Source organism: Eubalaena glacialis, chromosome 4 (assembly GCF_028564815.1).
Source record: "Eubalaena glacialis isolate mEubGla1 chromosome 4, mEubGla1.1.hap2.+ XY, whole genome shotgun sequence".
In the NCBI taxonomy this organism is placed as follows: domain Eukaryota; kingdom Metazoa; phylum Chordata; class Mammalia; order Artiodactyla; family Balaenidae; genus Eubalaena; species Eubalaena glacialis.
Window position 1 is genome coordinate 157743135 of NC_083719.1, and position 15323 is coordinate 157758457.

General features: G+C 60.5%; 1 protein-coding gene across 1 annotated transcript in view; it reads left to right on the forward strand.

Moving 5' to 3' along the window:
- UNC5A (unc-5 netrin receptor A) overlaps positions 1–14512 on the forward strand; it is a 61685-nt gene extending 47173 nt beyond the window's left edge. Inside the window, exons 3-15 of the mRNA XM_061188506.1 lie at positions 5065–5208; positions 5458–5561; positions 5723–5903; positions 7326–7490; positions 8544–8732; positions 8838–9140; positions 11897–11984; positions 12210–12378; positions 12542–12775; positions 12905–13054; positions 13138–13302; positions 13933–14111; positions 14347–14512. Coding sequence (XP_061044489.1) covers positions 5065–5208; positions 5458–5561; positions 5723–5903; positions 7326–7490; positions 8544–8732; positions 8838–9140; positions 11897–11984; positions 12210–12378; positions 12542–12775; positions 12905–13054; positions 13138–13302; positions 13933–14111; positions 14347–14512 — 2237 coding nt within the window. The remainder of the gene's footprint in view (positions 1–5064; positions 5209–5457; positions 5562–5722; positions 5904–7325; positions 7491–8543; positions 8733–8837; positions 9141–11896; positions 11985–12209; positions 12379–12541; positions 12776–12904; positions 13055–13137; positions 13303–13932; positions 14112–14346) is intronic.
- The last annotated feature ends 811 nt before the right edge of the window (positions 14513–15323 follow it).

Genomic DNA, 15323 nt, shown 5'->3' on the forward strand with positions numbered 1-15323 from the left:
GATGGGGGCAGCACAGTGACCTCTCATTGAGTTCTGGGATCTGTGGCTGCCCAGGGAGGCTCCTCGGGGAAGGTGATATGTAAACCTGGTCAGGGCGAGAAGAGGAGAAGGGTGTCCCAGGCGCCCCCAGAAAGGGACACAGCACAAGCAAAGCCCTGGAGGCAGATGGGCCGGCGTGCGGGTCGGGGCTTAGCAGGGAGGGTGTGGAGTGTGTGCAGCGGGCAGTGGTGCATCCAGGAGCCTCACCCGTCCGGCTCTGGAGTGAGGTCACAGTCCTGTGGGATTTCAAGCTACCGAGTGACATGACCAGAGCTATGGGTGACACTCGGGGCCAGTGTGGGGGGCTGACAGGGGAGGCAGACCCAAGAAGTGCCCCTTCTGTGGGACACCTCATTCCCCACCTCCAGCCCTGGCCTTAGGCAGTAGGCAATGGGGATGGGGGCAGAGAGCCATTGTTTGGGTTCCCATGCTCCCCGAGAGCAGGCCCGGCAGAGCTAACAGCCTCTCCTCCTCGCTAAGTGGACCCCAGTTAAGCTCATTTTCCTACCCCTTTGCCTTGATGCTTTGTGGAGCCCACACATGATGAGCCCTCAGGTTAAGTCCTGAGCCCCTTCCCACCGAGGCTCAGCTAGCCTGAGACACACAGTGCACAGACCCTGTGCCGGGTACGGCCACTTGAGTGAGGCCTGAGTCACAGGGGCAAGCAGGTGGCACCCAGAACAGCTCACACTGATGCCAAGGGCAGGCAGAGGACCACAGGCCCAGAGGGGTGGCCCATGCTCCTGGTGGGAGGGACTGGGCAGCCCAGGAAGGATTCCTGGAGTGGGGGTGGTGTGGGGTGGTAACATCCAACCTCAGTCTTAAAACCAGCTGGAATGACTGTTTATCAGGCCAAAGGACAAATGCAGGGAACGGCAGGCTGGCCAGAGGCCCAGGTTTGGAGTGGCAGAAGTCGGGGTCAAGGGGGTGGTCGGTGAGACGAGGAAGCTGCAGCCACACTTGCACTGTGGGAAGCTGGTGCCAGGCAGAGGGAGACTGGAGGAGGGGGCCCTGCCCTGGTGAACTCGGAAGCTCTCACGAGAACCCAGATGTGAGCAGATGAGCCCTGAGTTTCGTCAGCGTGTGATTTAGTCCTCAGAGCCAGCCTGTCCTATTACAGATGGCTCTGACTCGTCCAGGGCTCCAACCAGGCGTTCTGGTCCACAGAAGTCACGCCGCATCCTCCTCTGCCAGGGTCACCAGGGGCTGGTCTTCTTCCCTCCAAGTGTCAGCCCCCTAGTGAGTGATTCCTGCCCAGGTCCTTGAGCCCTGCATTGTCCTGGCCTTACACACACCTGCTGCTGGCAGCGTCCTCCTTGCAGTCCTCAGGTCTTAACTGAGCACCTGCTCTGTGCCAGGCCTGGGTGAGGTGCTACGAATTTAGCTCACAAGGCTCTTGGTGCAGGTGATCCAGCTCTGCCTCCCACTCTCAGGAGGGGAATGCATGGGGTTGGTGCCCCCTGCGGCAAGCCCCCCTTCCCTCCCTGGGCCTCAGTTTCCTCATCTGTAAAATGGGGATGAGGATGGCCTCCTTGCAGGTTGGTGGGGGAAGCTGTGAGATCTCTCACACCCAGGTGGAGCCCAGCCCCAGGTCTTTCCTCTCTCCCTACCCCACGCCTAGGGCCCAGCACCACTTTGCAGCATTATGAGTCCTCCTGCTGCTGAGGTAGGTCCCCCAAGGAAAGGACAGGTGAGGAAGAGCAAGCCACAGCCAGAGACCTGTCTCCCCACAGCCTTGAGAGCCTGTCCTGGAACCTCTTGGAAGGTGCCAGGCCAGCCCCAAACTGCTCACACCTCCCCTTCCTGGCTTCCCACATACACCCCTCCTTGTCTCCTGCCATCACGAGGTCTGGAATCCATGGCTTGGCTGAGACCCAGGCTCTTGCCTACATAGCAGTCATAGGCCAGGCCAGCCCTCAGCCCACATTCCCCACCAGGCTCTCCTGGCCTTACTCCCTTCAAAGCCAGGCAGAGAGCAGAGCTCACGGGGACACGTCCTACCCATAGCCACCAGGGCCCCCTCCTGCTCTGAGCATCCAACCTCAGGCCTCCCATGGCCTGCACATCTGAATTTTCATTGATCTTATTGACTTCTCAACCCAAAGCCATTGAGTGCTTTGAGGCAAAGAGATAGGCTTCTCACTTACCCACAAACAGATGCCCAGGCCATGGGCGGCACCACCATGCTACACACAGACCCAAGACCCTGAGCCAGGAATGCTCTGTGGTCAGGCAGGTATGGCGGGGTCAGAGGTCAGCCCCAATCTGCAGCCCCACCCATTTCTGCATGGGGGTGGGGATGGCAGGGTGGACACCCCAGGAGAGAGCACCTGATCTCCCCTTTGCTCGCCCCCATTCTCCATCCAGAAGGCCAGGGGGAGGGGACCAAAGCCTGAAATCTCTTGATCCCAAACCCACTGATAGTGTAAAAGCTGGAAATTTGCAAAACCAAGCATTGGAGTCTGGTCTGGGAGTGTAATTTATCATGAATTAAACAAACCGACTGGTTATTAGAAGCAGTTTGGTAAGAAGGTACCCTAAGCCCTCGCTTGCCCTCAGAGCCCCCTACCCCCACCCCTCCACCTCCCAGAAACCCTCAGCATGCCCACACCAGGGCCTTCCCACACGCCCACAGCACTCACACACCTGCACACACCCGACACGCTCCTGGGCCTGGGCCAGCAGGGACCCCTCCATCCTCCCGTCCCTCCCCAAGGCTAGCATCTGCTCACATTTACCAGGCAGGTGCGGACACAGCCGTGCCCAGAAACTGCTCCCAGGAGCCAGGCTGCTCATTGATCTGCAGCAGGGAGGGCACAGCCCCTCATTTCAAGGACCAGCAGGGCAGGCTCTGGGTCTCCCCACCTCCCAGAGCCTGTGGGGCTCAAGGGCACTGCCTGGATCTAGACCTCATGGACAAACTTGGCCCTTATTCGTGGCAGCAAGAAGGAGATGAGATGGCAGGACAGAAGTGGGGAGGAGACAGGGAAAAAGAAATAGGAGCACTTAAATTTTTTTTTTAAGATTTTTTTCCTAATATTTATTTATTTGGCTGTTGCAGCCAAATAGTTGCAGCATGCAGGATCTTCGTAGCAGCACTCAGGATCTTTTGTTGCAGCACGCAGGCTCAGTAGTTGCGGCGCACAGGCTTAGTTGCCCCAAGACATGTGGGATCTTTGTTCCCCAACCAGGGATGGAACCCGCGTCCCCTGCATTGGAAGACAGAGTCTTAACCACTGGACCATCAAGGAGGTCCCAGGAGCACTTAAATTTAGTGCTGTTCTCCCTGAGCTGAGCTGCCTGGGTGGTGCGTGAGCTCCCCCCACCACCATGGGGGATGGAGCAGTCCATCCATAGACCTGTCCACCCAAGAGAGGAAAAGTTTCCAGTTCAGAATGTTCTGGAGGTCTCCCACCACTAACCCCAAAGGCTGAGAGGGAGGACCCTGTCTCTACCCCCAAGTATGTGCACAGCTCCTTCTCAGATGCTCCAAGAATCTGTGTGCTTGACAGCTGGCTGGTGCCCAGGGCCCCTCTCCTATGCACAGACCCTGTAAGGGACCCCTTCTCGCTTCTCAGCCCTCATCCCACACCACTACAACGTACACATCCAGCGCCTTCGAGGATGGGGTAGGCAGTGCCCAGAACGGAGGGATCTAGCCCAGTGATTGTGACCTCAGCCAGAGGTGATACACACACCCCATCTCCTGTGAGAACTCACGAGGGGGCAGGGGTGAGGGATAGGAAAATCTGGGAGCCCAGTGTGGGAGCCAGAGAGACTCATGAGGAGGGGTCTGGGCAGGGGTCAGGGAAAGACACGTTAGAGAAATTAAGACAGAAAACAGCCTCCTGGCTTGCCTGCTCAGCTGGGCCACGGCTCCTCCTGCAATGCAGCCCTAATTGAATTTCTCTGTTAACAATGGAAACACCAGCCTCTCTCCCTCTTTCTGATAAGCCAATGACCCATGGGAAATTGGGGTCAGGAGGAGGAGAAATTGGAAACAAATAGTCTTTTCTTACTCCTGGGGACACTGGTTTTGTCTGAGGGCCAGGGGCCTGGAGGAGGACTGGTATCCCCCCTTCTGGGTCCTCAGAAGTCTGGACCCTCCCCAGACGCCCCACACCTGGTTCTGGGTGTGGCAGACATGGGGGGAATGTGTCCATCCTTGAGAGGTGTTTCCTCCAGCCCAGTCCATTCAGGGTACAGAGGGTCGCGGCCACCCATCACAGGCCAGCTTCCCCTCTGTGAGCTGCCCCCTCCCCCTCGCCCACATTTCTCCCTGTGGGATGGGCACCCCCAGCACCCTCCTCCGGTGAACCCTGAGCACGCCTTGGATTCTGAGCACTCTGAACGTACTCTGGATTCAGACAGCAGACAGCCCTGGACGCCTATGGCAAGTCACTGCCTCTCTGAGCCTCTGTTTCCTCATCCATGGAGTGGGAGCAATACCTCCAAGGGAGCAGATTGAAAAAGATAAGCCAGCACGTGGGAAACACTTGCTAAGCCCCAGGGGTCTATTATCATACAACATAATCACTGTAATTATCTTGTTAATAGCTGTTATTATATTATCACGCATCAGGATCTACCTACTAACCCCAGGAGGTGAGCCAGATCGCTCCTTACCCTTTTTTTTACCCACAAAGGTCCCAGGGCTAGCCTATCTGCCCCCCCTCCTCTGCCAGCCCCTGCTGCCCAAAGCTCCTCTGTGCCCTTGTCTCTGAAACAACAGGAAGCCCCTGTAGTGATATTTTTGTAAGTACTCCAGGGAGACAGGCCTTGGGTAACAAAGTATAATGAATGGAAGTGCTAAGCACCCACTCTTGACCTTCAGGTGATATAAAGGGACTCCCCCTGAGCCCCCCAGTGTTCCCTCCAGGCAGAGCGTTGCCCCCAGTGTCCATCCACTCTCCTGCTGAGCAGAGGGAGGACTATGGTGGCGCAGGGGCCCGGCAGGGGACTGGACAGAGAGGCCTGGGGGCTAGGCATGGCCCCGGCCCTTGCTACCCACCCCTCCACCCTCAGGACTGCCTGCCATGGAGGTCCGCATCAATGTCTCGAGGCAGCAGGTGGAGAAGGTGTTTGGGCTGGAGGAGTACTGGTGCCAGTGCGTGGCGTGGAGCTCCTCGGGCACCACCAAGAGTCAGAAGGCCTACATCCGCATTGCCTGTGAGTCTAGGGCGGAGGTGGCCCTAGGGTGTCACTGGGGGAGGAGGTCTCATCAGAAATCCTCAGATCCTGCCTTGATGGGTGGAGGGAGTGCCTATGGACGCTGCCCAGCCACCCCCATGTCCCCCTGGGCACTTGACACTTCCTTCTGGCATGTGCCATGGCCCCTGCAGGACCAGGTGACAGGGTCAGCCAGGCTGACCTGGCGTGAGGCACTCAGCCTGGAGGACACTCTTGTTCTTCCCCCAGATTTGCGCAAGAACTTTGAGCAGGAGCCGCTGGCCAAGGAGGTGTCCCTGGAGCAGGGCATCGTGCTGCCCTGCCGCCCGCCAGAGGGCATCCCCCCAGCTGAGGTGAGCGGGGCTCCAGTGCCACTCCACAGGTGGGCAGTGCTCCCAGGTCTCGGGTCCCGCCTGCCCACCCCTCCAGGCTGATCCCCCACCCCAGGGGCCACTCTCGCTCCGGGCAGGGACAGCATAGTCAGGTAGTGCAGTGGCATGGCTCCCTCCCCCAGGTGGAGTGGCTCCGGAACGAGGACCTGGTGGACCCATCCCTGGACCCCAATGTGTACATCACGCGGGAGCATAGCCTGGTGGTGCGACAGGCCCGCCTGGCCGACACGGCCAACTACACCTGCGTGGCCAAGAACATCGTAGCTCGTCGCCGCAGCGCCTCCGCTGCTGTCATCGTCTACGGTGGGCCCCGGTGCTGGTGGGGCAGAAGGGCTCCGGGCATAGGAGAGGCACTGGGGCTGCCTTCAGGGCAACCACATGTGGCTGGCTCCCTGCAGAGCCAGGACCAGGCAAGCCAAACCGTGGCCTGACTGGGAAGGACAGGGAGAGGGCTTACTGTGGCTGTCAGGGAGCCAAGGGGCATATCTGGGTGGAGATGGGGGGCAGGTTGGTGGTCATCTGTGGCTGGACCATCCCTTGGCTTACTTGTGGGCAGGAGGCCATTGTGCAGAAGGAGATGAGTGGACAGGATGGGAGTCTAGGAAAGTGACAGACCACAGCCTGTGCTCCTGTGTCCCCGGGGTAGGAAGTAGAGTGACCTGGGCATCCCCAGGAGCAGACAGAGGGAGGGGTGCGGGAGTAACCTCCGTGAAAGGCTGCTGTTTGGGTTGGAGGAGCATGGGAGTTGCAGCTAGGGCTGGTGCCCACGGGGAGAAGGGGCTGTGGAGCGGGTGCTGCCAGGCCCTGGGGGCAATGGGCAGAAGCATGGTCTCCCCTCCAGGACCTCTCTCTCAACACAGCTGCAGCCTGCCCGTTTCCAGCTCACAGCCCCTCTGTCCTCCTGCCCCGGCCCCTGGGCCAGTGTGTCTGAGGAAGCCCCCGCTCCCTGACCCCAGTCCTTCTCTGTCCGGCCAGTGAACGGTGGGTGGTCGACGTGGACCGAGTGGTCCGTCTGCAGCGCCAGCTGTGGGCGCGGCTGGCAGAAAAGGAGCCGGAGCTGCACCAACCCGGCGCCTCTCAACGGGGGCGCCTTCTGTGAGGGGCAGAATGTCCAGAAAACAGCCTGCGCCACCCTGTGCCCAGGTACCAGCGGCTGCCACCTCCCGCATCGCTCTTCACCACGCCATCTCCGTGCCCTGGCTCCATCGTGCCCACCAGCCTGCTCCCCATGGCTCCATCCCACCCGCCCGCACGCAGGGCCAGGCTCACAGTCTGAGGCCAGGATGGGGTTCAGTGTGATCGGAGGCAGGGCTCAGTCTGTGTCCAGGCTCAGCCTCAGCAGAGGGGCTGAGTCACAGAGTCTAAGGTGCAGTCAGGACAGGTACAGTCAGTGTGGGGCAGGCCCCAGCCTGGTGCTGCAGAACCACCTGCGCCTGGGATCAGAGGGTCATTGTGCGACCAAGTGCCCTCACTGCCCCAGGGCCAGGATGGCCCCCCGGTGTGGGTAGAACCAAGCAGGCCCAGCGTCATCGTGCCTCTTGTCATTAGCATGCATCATCCAGGCCCGCTGGACACCAGAGGGCTTGCAGCCTGGCAGGCTTGGCCCTGGCCCTGACATTGCACCAGGTCCGGACGCCCAGCGGGGCCACACTGGCAGACGGCCTGGACTGGCTCCCTGGGCTGACCACGCCATCTCTTCTCTGTCCATGTCTGTCTCGCATCTAGTGGATGGCAGCTGGAGCCCGTGGAGCAAGTGGTCGGCCTGTGGGCTCGACTGCACCCACTGGCGGAGCCGCGAGTGCTCTGACCCAGCACCCCGCAACGGAGGTGAGGAGTGCCGAGGCACTGACCTGGACACCCGCAATTGTACCAGTGACCTCTGCGTGCACAGTGAGTCCTCTCCACCCGGGAATCCTCTTGAGTTTGCCAGGATTGGCCCGACCCCGCCCCGGGGAGGTGGTAGCTAAGGGATCAGTCCCCTGCCACAGGCTGCACCCCCTATTCAAAGCTCAGGACCCTTGGGGAACCCCATCCCTAACACACCCAACATGTGCCCACATATACCCCAATACCTCCCATACCTGCCCTGAGACATGTATACATTTGGAGGTTTTACTGTGCACACCCGGCCTCTGGGATCATCTCCCAACCCCCTTCCTGTCTTCTCCTGCAGTTTTACCTCCGCCCCGTCCCCCAAGTGCACACACAAGTCCTGTGGGGACACCAGACTTGTGAGGCCTGTTAATTACAAGGCCATAACTAACAATTAAAGATCTCTGTTGGATTTTGTCTCTAGAACACACCCTCCCCCATTCTTTCAATTAAAAACCTAATTATCTGTGTCAATTCCTTTCTGATGGACATTTCTTCCATTATGCAAAGCCCTTCTAAAATCAATATAGCTTCCTCCAGGCAGTCACTCACTCTCTCCTCAGCCCTGCCCCAGGCCTGGGGGAAGCAGACAAGGAGAAAAGCCCTAGCACCCCTGCTCCTGGCCCAGGGACTGGCCAGGAACCAGAATGGCAGACCGCCCCCCCTCCCCAGAAAGCAGATCCCCTGCTTTGGGGATCCTAGGAGCTCACCCTCAGTCTCAGCTGCCCTGGGCCCCAGAAGAGCAGGTTCAGCCTAGCAGCCTGGTTCCAGGCCACCCAGGAAAGTGGCTCTTCGCCTCCTCCATTCTCCATCAGCAGCAACTTCAACATGAATTGAGCTCATGAGGGTTGCAGTTTGCTCAGAGAGACACAGCAAGGTGGTGGCAGATGCAGGGCTGGGATGCATGTGTGCCGATTCCATGCCCCCCCCCCCCTGCTGCCAGCGTCTGCTGCTCCACTGGTGCTGATGCCTGAGAAGTGGCGGCCTCATCCTCCTGGGGTGTAGACCGCTGACCTCTCCTTCCCGGCCTCCTGCACCCTACCCCTCCCAAGCCTGCACTCTCTCCCACAGCTGCTTCTGGCCCCGAGGACGTGGCCCTCTACGTGGGCCTCATAGCCGTGGCCGTGTGCCTCCTCCTGCTGCTGCTCGTCCTCATTCTTGTGTACTGCCACAAGAAGGAGGGACTGGACTCGGATGTGGCCGACTCATCCATTCTCACCTCAGGCTTCCAGCCCGTCAGCATCAAGCCCAGCAAAGCAGGTGGGGTGCCCCTGTCCCCAGCACTTGTGCCGGGCCCCCATGCCAAGGGCCGCCCAGACAGGGCTGCCCCCCATGCCACTCTCTAAGTCTGTCTGATCCTTGCAGACAATCCCCATCTGCTCACCATCCAGCCAGACCTCAGCACCACCACCACCACCTACCAGGGCAGTCTGTGTCCCCGGCAAGATGGGCCCAGCCCCAAGTTCCAGCTCACCAATGGGCACCTGCTCAGCCCGCTGGGTGGCGGCCGCCACACGCTGCACCACAGCTCACCCACCTCCGAGGCTGAGGACTTCGTCTCCCGCCTCTCCACCCAGAATTACTTCCGCTCCCTGCCCCGCGGCTCCAGCAACATGGCCTATGGGACCTTCAACTTCCTTGGGGGCCGGCTGATGATCCCTAATACAGGTGGGAAGGACCCTAGAGTGCCCCAGGGAGCTCTAAGAGACAAGACTAGCATGTGTCTCTCCTGGAGGAGGATGGGACAGCCTTGATGTTCCTCCTATGCCTCTCAGCCTTACCCCGAGGGCTGAGCCAGCCCAGCAAGGAAAGAGGATAGAGTTTTGGAGAGGATCCAGTCTTGGCTGGCAGTGGGGCTGGCACTAAGGCTGAGGCCAGAGCTATCTCCCTTCTGTTGCCCAAGGACACAGGACTACTGTCCATTCATTTACACAGCCAACCAGCCTGTGTGTGCCGGGCTCTAGGCCCCAGGGAGCTGGGGAACTAGTGGAGAGACAGCAGAGGAAAAACGCCGAGACAGGGGCTCCTCCACCTACCACCTCACTGAAACCCCTGGGACAGGGTCTCAGAGACACCTTCATAGAGAATCCACAGACCCTTTCCATGGTCATCTTTTGGGAAAGCGCCACAGCCTCTGGTGTGACTCCCCTCTCCCACCCTGAAATTCTGTTTCCTCAGTTTAGGTGACCCCACATGGCCCTGACTTCCTTGTTCCTCTCCAGCTGCTCCTGGTGCCTGCTCCCTAAATGTAGGTGTTCCTCAGAGCACGCCCCCCCCCGCCCCCGACCCTGGCGCCCTCTTCCCAAGTGATCTCACCCACTCCATGGCTTTAATCGCCATGTCTGTGCAGATCACTCCCATTCCTCCATCCCCAGCCACAGTTCTCCTGGGTGACAGAATCGTACACCCAGCTGCCTCCTGGACAGCTCCATCTGGATGTCTCACAGCACCTCACATTCCTCATGCCTAAAACAGCACCGTCTCCCACCTTCCCCCAGAACCTCCTTCCCAGTTTTCTCTTCCTCAGGGATGGCACAGTTGAGTTGCTCAAGACAGAAACTAGGGGTCACCTTGGCCTCCTGCCCTTCTTCACTTTCCCCCCTCACCTCCACACCAGCTTCATTCACACACTGATCCCATCATTCTTTCTCCTCAAATGCTCCTGCATCCTCCTGCTTGTCTTTCCTGCTGCCTCTCCTGGGCTAGGCCACCACACCCACCTCTCGTCTGATTCACAGCTCCAAGCATTTACTCACTAGAGCCACACTTGATCATGTCCCTTTCTGGAGCTTCCACTTTTCCCTTCAAAGCCCACATGACAAAACCACAAGGACTCATCCCCTGTGGCCAGCTGCAGTGGCCTCCCCTCCCATGCACATTTCTCCTGCACTTGGCAGCCACGGTGGGCTCTCATGAACCCAAATACACTGGGCTGCCCTTTGTACACGCTGTCTCTCTGCCCCCATCCACTAGCTTAACTGCTACTTCTCCTTCGGGTCTGGTAGCTCTCCCTCTGTGCCTCATGTCCCCCTCATGTGGCTGCTAGGATGATGAGGTGAGATGGTCCATGTCAAGCTCTTAGAAAAAGGCAGGCGCACAGTGGGCGCTCAGTGACCATCCACCCTTCACTCCCCTGGTGGGGCAAGTGGCCAGGTGGGCTGTGCTCCACCCTGCTCTCCCCCAACACCCAGCATCCTTTGCTGCCGTCCACTTATCTGTCTCTCCGCGGACTGAATGCTTCATGAGAGCAGGGCTCATGGTTTTCCCCACCTTCCTGAGTACTCAGCATTAGCATTCACTGAATGAGTATTTGAGTGAGGGTACCCCCGCCACAGAGAGCATTCACACGTGGATCACCAAGACTATCACCAACCCTGGCAGCCGGTACCAGGAGGCAGCACAGGATAATGAAGGGAGCAGTAGCTGCAAATACGCCACCACTGGCTTCCCTCTCTCTCCTGGGCTTCACTTGCTGGGAAGTAGTGATATTCCAGCCACCCCACCTCAGAGCTGCCCACTCTGGAGAGCATGCATATGCTTTTGGACTTGGTGGGATAGCCATAGAATTTCTTCCCCTCTCCCTGTCATGAGCCTCTGAGGCCCCTCCTGATGTCGGGGCTCCCTGTCCTAAAAGGGCAGGAAGGTGGGGCAGGACCGCTCCTTGCCATCCCCAGAGTGACTCCCCAGCCCCTGGCCTCACCATGTCCTGCCCCCTGCCTCTCCCCTGGAACCACCTCTCCCCCAGCAGATGCTTTCTGATGCTGCCCCTGCAAGACGCTGGGACAAAGGCGAATCAGCCAGACAGGACGTGTGTGCAATGGCACCCAGACTAGGGAGGGCTACCAAAGTGCGCAAGGTTGTTAAAGGCCCCGGCCCCACCTGCAGGGGGCCACTGCCCAACAGGGAGCAAAGTCACCAGAGGTGGGGTGCCCACCCAGAGGTGGCCAAGCCGAGGGAGAGAGGAGGAACTTGAGCAGGCCAGGAGGGTGGAGCACTCAGAGGCACACTTAGGGTGGTGGCTCCAGAACAGCCAAGTACGCAGCACAAGCTAGGTCCACAGGCCAAGGGCCTTAGATATCCGGCCAAGGAGCTGGACTTTACCCTGGAGGCAGGGAAGGTTTTAAGTGGGTGATGGGGCAGGTAGGTACAGCGTACCTGGGGGTTCCAGAGTTTTCTGTGCCCAGGCTAACTAGGCACGCATTTCCCACCTGAGTTCCCTCAGCCACTCTTGGGGTCTCCCTGACTCAGCTTCATGCCCGTGCGGGTGGTTGGCCAGCCTGGCAGTCCCAGTGGCACTTCTGTTGCCAGGCCAGGCTGGCGCCAGTCAGTCCTCAGAGGGAGGCTCAGGGAGGGACTGGCAGAGTGAGGTGTTCGGTGTCTTTGCAGCCCTGGTAAGCCCCGGCTGTCCCCCTGCTCTGTCACAGGCATCAGCCTCCTCATCCCCCCAGACGCCATACCCCGAGGAAAGATCTACGAGATCTACCTCACACTGCACAAGCCGGAGGATGTGAGGTGTGGGCATGGGCCCTGCTGCTGGGACTGGGCGGGTTCTGTCCTTGCCTGCTGTCACCGTGACGGCCCCGCCCACCCCACTGTTGGGCCTGGTCTGGCCTGGCCCAAGGGAGGGCAGGGGAAGAGGGGCTCCTAAGCTCCACCCAGCTCCACAGCCCCTAACCCCAGGGTCCCAGGGTGGCCCACTGACGCCCTTCCCTTCCCACCCGTATTTCCCCACTTGAGGTTGCCCCTAGCTGGCTGTCAGACCCTGCTGAGTCCCATCGTTAGCTGTGGGCCCCCTGGAGTCCTGCTCACCCGGCCCGTCATCCTTGCCATGGACCACTGTGGGGAGCCCAGCCCCGAGAGCTGGAGCCTGCACCTCAAAAAGCAGTCCTGCGAAGGCAGCTGGGAGGTGAGCCCCAAGCCTCCTCCCCACACCCCCACCCCACCCCCGGATCTCAGAGTGGTGTCTGGCTTCCTGCCTGGCCCTTGAGCCACGCCCCCCCTCCCCAGTCTCCGGCCACTCTTCAGAGCTGTGGTTGGCTGCGAGCTGACCCACCGGGCCCTGCCTGCAGGACGTGCTGCACCTCGGCGAGGAGGCGCCCTCCCACCTCTACTACTGCCAGCTGGAGGCCGGCGCCTGCTATGTCTTCACGGAGCAGTTGGGCCGATTCGCCCTGGTGGGAGAGGCTCTCAGCGTGGCCGCGGCCAAGCGCCTCAAGCTGCTTCTGTTTGCCCCCGTGGCCTGCACCTCCCTCGAGTACAACATCCGAGTCTACTGCCTGCATGACACCCACGATGCACTCAAGGTACCTTCCAGTCCCACCCTGCCACAGGGAGTCCAGCTCTGACGGCTGACCACCCCTGGCCCTAGGGAGGGGGCAGTAGAGAGGGGTGCTCCCAGCCCCCAGGCCTGGCTGACACCTGGGGCACTGCAGGAGGTGGTGCAGCTGGAGAAGCAGCTGGGAGGACAGCTGATCCAGGAGCCTCGCATCCTGCACTTCAAGGACAGTTACCACAACCTGCGCCTGTCCATCCATGACGTGCCCAGCTCCCTGTGGAAGAGCAAGCTCCTTGTCAGCTACCAGGTGCGGCGCTCAAGGTGCTTGGAGCTGGGCACACCTGAGCTGGGCACACCTGATGCCACCTCTCTGTCACCCCCCACCCCCAGGAGATCCCCTTTTATCACATCTGGAATGGCACACAGCAGTACCTGCACTGTACCTTCACCTTGGAGCGCGTCAGCCCCAGCACCAGCGACCTGGCCTGCAAGGTGTGGGTATGGCAGGTGGAGGGCGACGGGCAGAGCTTCAACATCAACTTCAACATCACCAAGGTGGGCAGCATTGCCATAATGTGCTCCCCCACTGCGCCTACCCTGCCACCAAGCCCACCTCCTAGAAACCGCTTGGCAGCTCCCTCCAAGTCTCCCAGGGAGGGAGGTGCAGATGCACACGTAGACAGATGCAGACAGATGTTGTTGGACTCAGGGAGGAGGAGATGGGAGCAGCAGGGAGAGGAGGGGGAGATGGAGCTGGCCTGGGGGCCTCAGAGGACTTCCCTGAGGAGGGACTTTTACTGGGCCTGGAAGGATGAGTAAGAGTTAGACAGGCAGCAATGAGGGAACTGAGTGTGGAGGGCAGAGGCAGTGAGAGGACAGCAGTGAGTTCTGAGTGATCAGCAGAGTTTTGCTGGTCAGCAGAGGGTGGCAGAGGTGACCTAGGGAGGAGTGATGGGGTGGGAAGGAGAATGAGGTCAGAAGGCTCCTCTGCTCACTGGCTGTGTGACTGTGGGCAGGTCACTGCACCTCAGTGCTCCAGTGAGCAGGGCCCTGGCCCACTGGGAAGCAACAGTGCCCACGCTGTCCCCATGCCCTGAGGTGGTCCACGCATTCCCCCAGGGTGGGGTAGCAGTGGGCTGGTCTGGGCAAGTTCTAATGGGTACCTCCACCCCTCCCCACTCCCAGGACACGAGATTCGCTGAGCTGCTGGCCCTGGAGAGTGAAGGGGGGGTCCCAGCCCTAGTGGGCCCCAGTGCCTTCAAGATCCCCTTCCTCATTCGGCAGAAGATCATTACCAGCCTAGACCCACCCTGTAGCCGTGGTGCCGACTGGCGGACTCTGGCCCAGAAACTCCACCTGGACAGGTGGGTGGGAGATGGGCACGGAGGGGCTGTGAAGGCCACCTGCAGTCCAGCCTGGGTGGAGAGGAATGGGGGGCGGGTGGACAAGACACACTCCGGGGCCTGTGCCCCAGCCACCAGCAGCTGGGGCATCCCTTTGGCTGAGTGAGGGGAGGCCCTGTCCTTGGGTGGTCTAGGAGGGTAGAGGCAGCAGCCTGAGGGAAGCCAGGCCACTGATGGGCTCCCCTCCCTTCTGCAGCCATCTCAGCTTCTTTGCCTCCAAGCCCAGCCCCACAGCCATGATCCTCAACCTGTGGGAGGCACGGCACTTCCCCAACGGCAACCTCAGCCAGCTGGCTGCAGCAGTGGCCGGACTTGGCCAGCCAGATGCTGGCCTCTTCACAGTGTCAGAGGCCGAATGCTGAGGCCGGCGAGGCCCACAAAGCCTACACTCTCACCAGCTTTGGCACCCGCCAGGGACAGGCAGAAGCCACCACCGGGGAGAGCCGCGTGGACAGGCCCACTCCTGGCAGACGCTGTCCCCTAACACTGGCCCTTCAGACCCTGCCCGCACTCCTTCCCCTCCATGGCCTGCCTGGCCGGGCTGGCACTGCCACCTGCTCCGACTCTGCCCGGGGCCCAGGGTGGACAGTGCCTGGAGCCCGGGCTGGGCCCAGCCCATCTGTGTGTGTGTATGTGCGTGTGATGCTACCTCTCCTCCTGCCCCAGCCAGGGGGCCGCATACACACAGGCATACATGCACACGATGGGCTCGGGATGTGGCCCCCGGAGCTCCTGCCTGAGCTGGACCTTATGCAAACATTTCTGTGCCTGCTGGGTAGGGGCACATCCGAGAGGCCTGGCTCCAAGCCTGTGGGACTGAGGGCCACAGCTGAACAGGGGGCGGCCCCTGGATTCAGGCACACAACTACCACACGGGCATGTGCCCATGCATGTCCCGTGTGCTCCTGTCACGTGCATCCCCCCACACATGCATCTCATGCTGTACACCTGGAGGCTGCTCACGTCTCTCACGCCCGGTGTCAGTCCACATCTGCCTCTCACATGCTGCCCTTCTCCCACCCACCCAGGGACACCCAACGGCTCCTCCTCCCCGATCCCCCCCTGCCCCCAGCCACGAGGAGCCCTGCCCGACGGGGCGTGTGAATATGCAACGGGAGTCCCGGGCTGGACAATGGCGAGTGTGCGTGCCGTGGCGTGCCCGTTCCTGGGGCT